The sequence below is a fragment of the Terrapene carolina genome, unplaced genomic scaffold (assembly GCF_002925995.2).
Source record: "Terrapene carolina triunguis isolate 2854851 unplaced genomic scaffold, T_m_triunguis-2.0 Scaffold110, whole genome shotgun sequence".
Classification (NCBI taxonomy): domain Eukaryota; kingdom Metazoa; phylum Chordata; order Testudines; family Emydidae; genus Terrapene; species Terrapene triunguis.
The window spans coordinates 6,551,217-6,562,685 of NW_020664461.1; the positions used below are offsets into that span (position 1 = coordinate 6,551,217).

At 57.3% G+C, this 11,469-nt stretch overlaps 1 protein-coding gene across 1 annotated transcript in view; it reads right to left on the bottom strand.

The window, feature by feature from the left end:
- Nucleotides 1-170: 170 nt before the first annotated feature.
- Nucleotides 171-11,469, bottom strand: part of TIE1 (tyrosine kinase with immunoglobulin like and EGF like domains 1) — a 25,717-nt gene continuing 14,418 nt past the window's right edge. Inside the window, exons 9-18 of the mRNA XM_026651949.2 lie at nt 9,643-9,836; nt 9,227-9,437; nt 8,397-8,507; nt 8,019-8,209; nt 6,763-6,876; nt 6,267-6,337; nt 5,792-5,832; nt 2,441-2,537; nt 1,963-2,062; nt 171-1,144 (exon numbers count right to left, since the gene is read on the bottom strand). Coding sequence (XP_026507734.1) covers nt 1,073-1,144; nt 1,963-2,062; nt 2,441-2,537; nt 5,792-5,832; nt 6,267-6,337; nt 6,763-6,876; nt 8,019-8,209; nt 8,397-8,507; nt 9,227-9,437; nt 9,643-9,836 — 1,202 coding nt within the window. The 3' untranslated portion in view covers nt 171-1,072. The remainder of the gene's footprint in view (nt 1,145-1,962; nt 2,063-2,440; nt 2,538-5,791; nt 5,833-6,266; nt 6,338-6,762; nt 6,877-8,018; nt 8,210-8,396; nt 8,508-9,226; nt 9,438-9,642; nt 9,837-11,469) is intronic.

The following is an 11,469-nucleotide window of genomic DNA, read 5'->3' on the forward strand; positions in this document are numbered from 1 at the left end:
GTGGACGGGTGAAGGGTTAATTCGGATTAACGCAGCTAAATCCGAATTAAAGTCGTAGTGTAGACCAGGCCTAAGTGTCCTTTCTAGACTTACAATCTGTGTTTCTATGAAAGAGAGAGAGAGGAAAGGCCCCGGCCCCTTCCCCAAACCCCTGAGCCAGCCTGTCCCTTAGACTTCCTTTATTAACCGTAAAGCACAAGTCGTGGCAGCCACTGGTCTCTGGCAGGTCAGAGAGGAGCCTGGGGCCAAGCCTGGAATATTTTACTCCTCCATGGTGTTCCAAAGGCGAGCGCTGGAATCCTTCCTCTCGGACTCCCCTGATCGGCCCTGTCCCAGAGGGTCTCCAGCATCCAGGAGCAATGTTTGCACAGCTCTGCGTGCCAGTACGCTGGCCGCATGGTGCCGGGCCAGGTCCAGCTGCACAGCGAGTCAGTTCCGAGAGCCCACGGGCAGCAGGGAAGCTGAGCAGCCACACACGAAACACCAGGGCTGGAGGTGGGGACGAGGGCTCTACATTTGGGGCTGTTTCCAAGTCTGTCCTTTACCCAGGACAAGTCTTTGTGCCTCTCTTAGGGCAGCAAGGGGCTGGTATCACATCCTCCAGCTTCAGAGAAGGCCCCAGTGTCCATGGGCTCAAGGGGAGACACGCCTCCCTGCCCCTGTTCTCGGCCAGGCACAGCGCCTGCCTGCAGCAAGGATTGGGAGAGTGGGGAGGGGCATGAGACAGGGAGAGCCTGGCCCTGCCACTGGTGTAGAGCTGCACTGCAGAGACCAGCAGAGAGGGCAGCAAGCGCAGGGCAGTCCTGCCTGAGCGGACTGGGGGGCAGAAGCTGCCGTTCAGCCAGGAATCTGGCTGCAGAATATGGGGGTATCATGTTAGCCAGAAACTGCCCCCAGGCAAGTTCCTGCTCCAGGACAAAGGGCAGTTCCTCGTCTCCACTCCCCACGCTGGAGCAGGCCATTTACAGCATGCCCCACACGGGGCAGAGGCCATGTCCCTCCCCTGGCGTCCAAGTGCGGCAAGTAGGGGTGTGTTATTTACAGGGCTCCCGGCGCTGTGCTCCACTCGCCCTCAGGCCTCCTCCGCTGTGGCGTCGATGCCGGCGTACGTGAAGTTCTCGAATAAGGCCATGTTCACATAGGCCTGGATGGGGAGAGACAGTGTCAGGCCTGGGGCTTGGTTAGAGCATCCTGCTCAGCACTCCCTGGTCCTGGTATCAGGACCCTGGCCTGCTCCGAGCGCTGTCTGGGTGATTCCCCAGGTCTAAGTGAACGTAGGTAGGGGCTGAACACCTTGTGAGTGGGGTTTGGCTTTATGCCCCTTGGCCTGAGCTAAGGCTGGGAGCGGCTCCTCTCTTAGCCAGGAGGGGGCAGTGTTCACCCCAGAGCCCCTTGCAGTCTGGGTCTGGGCTGCGGCTTCGCTCGGTGAGGTTCAGAACAGGGATTAGAGCCGGTGTTCCCTGCCAATGCCAGGCAGGACGGGGCACTGGGCAGAGCGGGACTGTCCCCACAGCATGTCCCTCCAGAACAGGGCTGTCCCCACGCTACGCGCCTAGTCCAGCTGTGACTGTCCCCCTGCAAAGCTTCCTGGGCTCTGGCTTGGAGATGAGTCCTAGGCATGTGGCAGGGCTCAGAGCCCTGCTCCCCGGTGCCCTTCTGAGGAGAGAGGCTGCAAAGCCCCTAGGATTTCCCCAGCATCAGGGCAGTTCCCGTGTGGCACAGTCAGATTTACATCATCGCCCAGCAGCTGCCAACACGGGGCATGGCCAGGGAAAGGAGCTACAGCAGCTCTGCAATCCAGCTGGTCCTGGCCGCTGGAAAAGCTCATTAGAGCCCTGGAGTGGCAGTTACTGTGATGGGACCTTGCCTCCCCCTTGGGTGCAGCCCTGCCCCAGGGCCTGAGTACAGTGCTGAGGGAGGGATAGAGCTGCAGCCAGCCCCGCTGGGGCACAAGCAGACTACCTTCCTGGCCTCCAGCATCCGGATAAGTTGCATGGAGATCTGAGCGAAGGGCGGGCGCTCGTAGGGGCGGTCTCGCCAGCACTGCTTCATCAGCTCATACCTAGGAGAGAGGGCACAGCAGGGCCTGTGTCAGGGCAGACAGGACATGGGGGTGGAGGAAGCACTGGCAGGGAAGGTGACAAGTAGCTGAGGCATAAGCAAGTTGCAGTAGGAGGGACGAAGGCACGGGAGCCCAGCAGGCTGCCCTACCGTGGGTCATGGGTGGGGAGGCTGCCAGCTTTCCTGTTCCTAGTGCACAGGGATGACATCATGTGACGTAGTCCGTCCCCCAAGACACCAAACAAACACAGAGGCCGTGCAAAGAGGCCCTGGTTCCTGTGTGTGGCTGGTGCCCCATGGCCACAGCCAAGGCCAAGCCTGTTTTCCTGGTCTCACCAGGCCCAGCCAGGACAGACTGGGGCAGCCAGATCCCACTTACACCTCATCATCACAATTGCGGGGCTTCTCCATACGATATCCCTGTGGCAGTTTCTCGTAGAGCTCAGCACACGTCATCCCGCAGTAAGGAGTTCCTCCTGGGGGCAGAGCACAGCACACACACTCATAAGGACATAAGAACAGCCAGACTGGGTCAGACCAATGGTCCATCCAGCCCAGTATCCTGTCATCCAACAGTGGCCAATGCCGGGTTCTTCAGAGGGAATGAACAGAATAGGACAACTGATCGAGTAATCCATCCCCTGTTGTCCAATTCCAGCATCTGGCAGTCAGAGGTTTAGAGGCTTCCAGAGCATGTGGTTGTGTCCCAGACCATCTTGGCTGATAGCCATTAATGGACCCATCCTCCATGAACGTATCTAATTTTTTTTTTAACTCAATTATACTTTTGGCCTCTACAATATCCACAGGTTTACTATGTGTTGTGTGAAGTAGTACTTCCTTATCATTGTTTTAAACCTGCAGCCTAGTAATTTCATTGAGTGACCCCTGGTTCTTGTGTTCCTTATTCACTGTCTCCACACCAGCCATGATTTTATAGACTTCTATCATATCCTCCCTTAGTCGTCTCTTTTCCAAGTCTAACAGTCGCAGTCTTTTTAATCTCGCCTCATAGGGAAGCTGTTCCATACTCCTGATCATTTTTGTTGCCCTTCTCTGTACTTTTTCCAATTCTAACACATCTTTTTTTTTTAGATGGGGCAACCATCTATCCCTTTCCTAGTGGTTCCTAACATTGCACATTGAGCAGATATTTTCAGAGAATGATCCACAATGACTCCATGATCTCTTTCTTGAGTGGTAACACCTAACTTAGACCCCATCATTTTATATGTATAGTTGGGATTATGTTTTCCAGTGTGCATTACTTTGCATTTATCAATATTGAATGTCATCTGCCATTTTGTTGTCCAGTCACCCAGTTTTGTGTGATCTCTTTGTAATTCTTCGCAGTATGCTTCAGACTTAGCTATCCTGAGTAATTTAGTATCATCTGCAAACTTTGCCACCTCACTCTCTACCCCTTTTTCCAGATCATTTATGAATATGTTGAACAGCACTGGTCCCAGTACAGATCCTTGGGAGACCCCACCTTTTACCTCTTTCCAGTCTGAAAACTGACTATTTATTCCTACCCTTTGTTTCCTGTCTTTTAACCATTTACTGATCCATGAGAGGACCTTCAACTGCTTAATTTCCTTAAGAGTCTTTGGTGAGGGACTTTGCCAGAGGCCTTCTGAAATCCAAGTCCATTGTATCCACTGATCACCCTTGTCCACATGTTTGCTGACTCTCTCAAACAATTCTAATAGATTGGTGAGGCATGATTTCCATTTACAAAAGCCATGTTGACTCTTCCCCAACATATCGTGCTCATCTAGCTGTCTGATAATTCTGTTCTTTACTATAGTTTCAACCAATTTGCCTGATACTGAAGTTAGGCTTATGGGCCTGTAATTGCCAGGATCGCCTTTGGAGCCTTTTTAAAAAATCTGCATTCCATTAGCTGCCCTCCAGTCATCTGGTGCAGAAGCTGATTTAAGCGATTGGTTACATATCACAGTTATTAGTTCTGCAGTTTCATATCTGAGTTCCTTCCTTCAGAACTCTTGGATGAATATCATCTGGTCTTAGTGACTTCTCATTGTTTAATTTATCATTTGTTCCAAAACTTTCTCTATCAATGCCTCAATCTGGGACAGTTCCTCAGATTTGTCACCTAAAAAGAATGGCTCAGGTGTGGGAATCTCCCTCACATTCTCTGCTGTGAAGATCAATGCAAAGAATTTATCTATCTTCTCAGCAACGGCCTTGTCTTCCTTAAGTGCTCCTTTAGCACCTCACTTGTCCAGTGGCCCAATAACTGTTCGGCAGGCTTCCTGCTTCTGGTGTACTTTAAAAAAAATTGCAGTTAGTTTTTGCTAGTTGCTCTTCATATTTGTTTTTGGCCTGCCTAATTATACATATACACTTGCCGGTTTGACTTCCAATTTTTAAAGTATGCCTCTAATCGCCTCTATTATTCTGTTGTTTACCGATGGTGGCATTTTTTTGGTCCTCTTACTGTGTTTTTTTATTTGGGGTATACATAGAGTTTGAGCTTCTGTTATGGTGAATTTAAAAGTTTCCATGCAGCTTGCAGGCATTTCACGCTTGTGACTATTTCAGTTTGCAGGTCCCACTCCACACACCACCTCGTGCAGACTCTGCCATACAAAACCAGAGCTGCCCAGGCTCCAGCCACACTCAGACCCACACCAGCCAGATTGTGGCTGAGGCTGAACCAGCCACCTCCCTCAAGGGGTGGGCTCTCCCCCCGCCTCCCTGCGCTGCCCACAGGTGTCTCCCTGTAACGCTCCTTTCAGCTCCATCACTTTGGAAGGCATTTGTTGCTGGTGGGTTGTGTGTTCCCTGAAGAGACCTGGACAGGCAGTGCCCGCTGGGGCCATGGCAGGGGCTGGGCCAGTCCTAGGGTGCTGTCGCGGGTGCCCACAGACTCAGAACCCACAGCACTGGGAACATGTTCAACACTGGATTACTGTCGGGACTGGCCTGACTCGGGACAGGCTGGCTCAGGGGTTAGAGCTCTAGCCCAGGACTCAGGTTCATGTTCCTGCTCCATGACAGCTCCCTGCATGACCGTGGGCAAGTCACCTGGTCTCTCTGGCACAGATCCTCCAAGGCATGTAGCCATTGGCTGTACTGAGAGCCAGGGTCCGTGCCTCTGTCCCCATCTGTACCATGGGGATAAATCTGCCCCAGACGGTGCGGCGCTCAGACACTATGGCGGGGCAGCCACACATCGAGAGACGTCATTACGCTGACCTAAGCCCAGGTGTAGACGCCACGAGGTCGATGGTGACCCAGCGCCCGCCTCTTGAGGGAGTGGCTCTAAAGCAGTGGGAAAGCCCGTCCGTGGCTGTCGTGAGTGTCTCCAGGACAGTGCTGCAGCTGGGCTCCTGGAGCACTCAGAGCACGTCTACGCTATGACTCACGCGCCAAGGCCCAGAGGAGGCAGCTCAGCGGAGACCCTATGCCAGCTCCTCGGCATGTGAGTTACTCCCTTGCCCCAGTGGGTGCTTGGATCTGAGGGACCCTCCTGGCTGGCACTGCCGTGCCATGGCACCCTCCGCTGGGCAGCGCTCAATGAGGCAGGTTCACGTTACTCACTGCCTCACTCGGACAACATTTCTGACATGAGCCAAGAGCTCCCTGCCAGAGCAATGGGAGGGAGGGAGGGCCAGACCAGCTGGGCACACCTGTGCCATGCCTGCAGGACCCACAGGTAGAACGGATCAACCCAGGATGAGCCACCTGGGCCGGTACTTACCCAGGCTGACAATCTCCCACAACAGCACCCCAAAGGACCACCTGAAAGAGAGACAGCGCTTGGGTCTCCAGCAGTGCCTCCCTCCCGGGCCCCCTCGCCCAGTTCCAGCATATCTGTCTGCGGGGTTCACTCTGGGACAGGAATGGGAGGGGCTGGGACTGCACCAGGGCAGGGGGCTGGGAAGATGGAGGCACTGGAAATGGGGACAAGCTCTTCAGAGCTAGGACTGTGTCCTGCTGGGGCTGAGCAAGGCCAGCGCAACGGGGCCCCGCTGTAACAGGAATCCCTGGCTCTGAGCACAGCGAGCCTGGGCTGAGCGGGGGGATGGGCTAGAGGCTGTGAACAAGGCACGGGGAAGGTGTAGGAGCAGTAGCACCTCCGGTGTCAGCAGGGAGGGTCGGCTAACCCCCTTCTGCATTGGCAGAGGGCTAACCCCATAGACATATCTACCCCACAGACCGGGGGCAGGACTCACACGTCACTCTTGGTGGTATACACGCTGTAGTTCAGTGACTCGATGGCCATCCAGCGAACTGGCAGGCGGCCCTGGGGAAAAAGACCCACGGTAATGAGCAGGGTAGTGGGGAAATCCCCCCCCCCAGTCATGGAAAGGGGGGCTAGGAAACAGCCACTCCTAACCCAACCAGGGGGGAGGGATAGCTCAGTGGTTTGAGCACTGGCCTGCTAAACCCAGACCTTCTGAGGTCCCTTCCAACCCTGATATTCTATGATTCTATGATTCAGGTGTCACCCACCACTGAGTGGGGAAAGCCGGGGTAGGGAACAGCTGCCCCCAATCCAGGCAGCGGGAGCCATGGGTAGAGGGGGGTTCACGGCCATGCTGTGGGACAGAAGAGATCTTGTACTAGGAGAGGGGCAATTACAGTAATTGTCCCTAGAGCTGCTGGGTTGGGGCATTGCAACCTAGGTCTGCCAAGGGCGCAGTGGAGAGCCCCTCACGCTGGACTCACCATGGTTTTCTTCACATAGACCTCCTCCCCTCGGGAAAGGCCAAAGTCGGCGATCTTGGAAGCCAGGTTCTCCCCCACCAGAATGTTCCTGGCTGCCAGGTCCCTGTGAATGAACTGAGACAGCCGTGGTGAGTGAGGGCTGGGCCTGTGTGGCCCCTCCTGGAGACAAGCTGGCAGGCCCCAGCTCGGCACAGCCTCCTGTTACTCCCAGCCCTGGGACGTAGAACAGGGACCAGCTTTGGTGACAGGTGTGTGGGGGTGGGGGCGATGCAGCATTCACCCTCTGGGACTCTGCAGCTGGGAACGGGAAGGTGCCGGCGGGCCCTAGCCTCGGCGCTTTGGACATGCTGAGGGACAAAGCTGTTCTGCTTCTGGTCCAGCCCTCATCCCTGGGCACATCTGGGCCCCAGCTACTGCTCCTGAGGAAGCTGATGGCTGCAGTGGATCCTGATCAGCTCTCCTGGATCCTGGGGAGTCTCCCCTGTGCCAGCTGGCTGGGCAGAGGGCAGGCAGCCAAGCTGCTGGTGGGTTCAGGGAGCCTGGCCAGGAGGCAGCAGAAAGGAGCCTGGACTCAGCAGCAGTGGCTCCAAGTCCCTGGAAGTCAAAGTGCTGCACCTAGGACTGGCTGGGCTTTGGGGCAGCCCTAGGAAGAGGAGACTGGGGGCCTTTCAGACCCAGCACTGGGGCATCATGGGGCGGCTAAGCATGGGAGGATGCTTCAGCAGGGCTCGGGGGGTGCCCGGCTCCCCGCATTCTGGGTCAGAGCATGGGTAGGTCAGCTGGCTGCCCCGGAGACCTGTGCCCTGCCGGGCCAGCCACTGAGCAGCAGAGCTGCTCTCCCGAGACAGGAGCAGGCAGTGCCATGGCGCCAGCTCCTCCATTCCCGTGCCCCACGTGCAGAACACGTCACAGCCAATCAGAACGCAGATGGGCGGGAGAGACCTATACTCGTTGGCTAGTTTGCCCCAGCTCTGTGTCTTGTTGGTGGCAAGTGACATGCTGGGACGTGGTAACGCTGCCTCACCGCAGGCAGGCTGGGCTCCATGTCGCTGGGTCACAGAGCGGTGGCCATGGCTGGCGTGTTTCAGGGAGAGCCTGGTGCCAGATGCCTCAGCTCCTGGTTGTGATACACAGCTGTGCAGGCACCGGCACCCCTCCCACGCTCCTGCACACGCACCCACATGGCTATCATGGCTGCTGGCCCTGGCAGAGCTTGGCACGTGTTCAGAGCAGGCAGGGCAGGGGAGGGGACACACCTGCTTCTCGCTTAGATACTGCATTCCCTTGGCCACATCGGAAGCAAACTGGAGGAGCTGCTGGGACGTGAGGGTAGATGCCGTCCCATGCTCCTTCGCGAAGGCCGGGTCAGTCTCTAGGACTCGGCTTTTCCGGAGGAAATCGAGCAGGTTCCCATAGGGAGCATACTCAATAGCAATGTACAGGTAGCCTGAGGGACAAAGGAGGGAGACAGGCCTTCAACATCCTGCAGTGGGTAGGGCGGGCAGGACTTTGCCCAGAGCACAGAAGAGGGCAGCGAAGCAGGTATGGGGAGAAGTGCAGGGACCCCAGGAACAGCAGGGAAAAAAGCCTGGCCCAGCCCACCCAGAGCAGCGGGGGGGGGGGGTGGCTCCCACCTTTGTTCTCACAGGCCCCCAGCAGGTTGATGATATTGGGGTGGTGTCCCAGTTTGCACAGCACCTCCAGTTCCCCCGCAAAGTCCCGGTGGTCGTTCTCTGAGGCAAACTCTGAAACAAGCCAGGAACAAACGCTGCAGTCCAGGGGCCCAGGCCACAGACACCCTCCTGTCCCCAGCCACCCCCCTCTGCAGTCCCAGGCCTGAGGCTCCTGTCCACAGCCACCCCCCTCTGCAGTCCTGAGGTACCTCCTCCACCCCTCGGCCAGGTGTGACTCTTAAAACAAGGCGACTGGCACCGCACCCCCGGCAGGCGCAAACCACCAGCACTGGCTCCCATCCCCCGTGGCACCCTCCTGGGTGGGTGCAAACCTCCATCCCCCCCCCCCCCATGGGTACAAACCTTCAGCACTGCCCCCCCACCCCCCGTGGGTGCAAACCACCAGAAACCCTCTCCCCTGAGGTGCTCTCCTGGGTGGGTGCAAACCCCCATCACTCACCCACTCCTGAGAAATCCTCTCGGGTGGGCACAAACCATCGCCCCCCCCCACAGGTGTCCATGCTGTTCCCATTCAGATAGTGTTTGGGGGACACGCATTGGACACTTCTCGGATTTGGACTTGGGCCCCACGGAGCCCAGATGTGGGGCCTTCAGGCAGCCCTGTGAGCTCTGGTGGCTGCGTCTGTCCCAGTACCTGGAGCAAACTCCAGCTTGGGCCCTGGGGCCCAGCTCAGGGTGCAGGGATCCCTGCCAGGATGTGTACGTTGTCCTTAACCCCCTTGCCATTCACCCCTCCCTCCTGGGCCCCAAGCAGGCGCAGGCTCGCTCACCTTTCAGCATCTTGATGGCTGCATTCATTTTCAGGCCGTCCTTTTTGATCATTGCCCTGATGACCTGCCCGAAGTTCCCCTCTCCAATCATATCCTCAAATTTGATGTCCTCCCACTCCAGGATGGGGTAGCTGAGGGGCTCAGGCTGGGGCTTTGGCCGGCGGGTCAGGGTCAGGGTCCCTGAGTTGAACTGCAGGATGGTCTCTTCCCCCTGACAAACAGGTAAGGGGGAAGTTAAAGATTTCTGGCCCCCAAGGAACCCAACACCGTGGTCTGAGCAGGGCTGGGGGTGATGGTGTGTGTGCAAGGCATGTTTCACGCTGCCTGTGGTGCACTAGGTTTAGAGGTCGGGCTGGCACAGGGGGACTCAGGGAGCCTGGCTGGGGGTCTGAGGAGGCAGAGGCAGCATTACTCACTGAGCCAGACTGGTAGGTGAAGGTCCGGCGCCGGTGAAAAAAATTCTTCTTGATAAGGAAAAGTGCCAAGAGGGCAAAAAGGATGGTGAGGCAGGTGACAGACACAGAGCCGATGATGGCCATGAGCAGCTGCTGGTCTATTCCCGAGGGCTGCATGTCCTGGCTTTTCAGTCTGGGCACCTCGCTCAAGGTACCTGCAGGGAGGGAGGGGAACAGAGGGCTCATGGCTGTGCCCAGCTCAAGGTGTCAGATGCACCAGCTCCAGCCCAACGCAGCTCTTTGCACTGCTCCATGCACTGGGAAAACCCCTCTCCTCCTTGGCTGAGTACGGCCCTGCAGCCCAATAGCAAAGGCCATGCAGCGAAGTGGCTGCAGCTGACCCTGGCATTTCGGGGCTCTGCAGTTCACCTGCCCCAGGCATCACACTGCACGACTGGAGCCATGACAGCACGTTCCCAGCCCTGACAGCTGCAGCTTATTTGCACCCACACATACACTGATTTGCACAAGTGTTGCATGTTCCCCATGCTGCATTGAAATGAACGTTGTTCTGCAAAGGGCGTTTTACTCCCCTTCAGGCTCTGCCCTTCCCTGCCCCCCAGCCCCACTGACTTATTATTTCCCCCGTCTCCTCTCTCGCCCCATTCCCCTCCCCTCCTTGCTCTTTTTCACCTTCAGTTTCTCTCTCGTGCCCATTTCTGCTTGGCCCTGCCTCCCCACGCCAAAGACAATGTTCCAGCCCCAGGAGCTTTGCTGTCTCCACACACCACAGCAGTGCTGCTGGGAGCAGCTCTCCTGTGGGCTCGCAGCTGATGTGGGGGTCAGTGCCCGAGCCGCTCAGTGGGTCACACACCAGCGGAGAGGTGGTTACTGGTGACACTCTGGGGCATAGCACATCACCCACTAACTAGGCTTTTTGCAGGGCTGGACACAGAGCCAAGACTCCAAAGGGGCCTCCCAAGGGGCCTGTGTGTGTGGGGTGCCAGCTGGGCTGGGGCTGCCCTGGCAATATGGCTGTGTGTGGGAGAGGAGGGAATGGATACAGGTGCCAGGCCTCCAGCTGGGGTGGGGTCCAAGACGTAGGTCAGCAGAGCAGCCGGGATGAAGGGGGACTGCATACCCCACTCAGTTCAGCACTTTCCTGGTGTGTCTCTGAAATAACCCACTTACCGTCCCCCAGGGTCTCCGCCTTCACAGGCTCACTCCACTCCCCAGGCACATGGGAGTTCGCTCGGACCCGGAACTGGTAGCATGTGCTGGCGTTGAGGCCCGGGATGGTCTTCGTGGTCTCCCCACCGCTGTCCGTGTCAACCCACTGTGGCTCACTGGCCCCACCCAGCTGCTGCAGCTCCACAATGTACTTACTGACACCCCCGTTGGGATACTCAGGGGCCTGCCAGGTGAGTTTGACGATAGTGTCCGTGAGGGGCTCTGCGTGGAGAGACCTGGGGGAGGAGGGGCCTGGGACGAGGAGAGGAGGGAAATCAGCACCACAGGTAACATCTCCAGGGTGTGAGGCACCAGGCCTGGCTGCGCCCAGCCCCCAGCCTCAGCCACAGCAAAGGAGACTCCCTGGGCTGTGCAGGGCATGGGATCATGGAAAGGACATGTGTGCATGTGGGAGGGGGTGACAGTCAATGGGCCACAGCAGAATAAACACAGAAGGAAGAACAGTGGGATCACCCCCCAGACAGGTCCCCCCTTGACCTCTGGTGCAGAGGGGAAGGGTCGGAGCCGCACACCATGTTCCCAGAGCCGGGGAAGAGGGGCAGGGTCAGAGCCACGCACCCCGTCCCCAGGGCCGGGGAAGAGGGGCGGGGTCAGAGC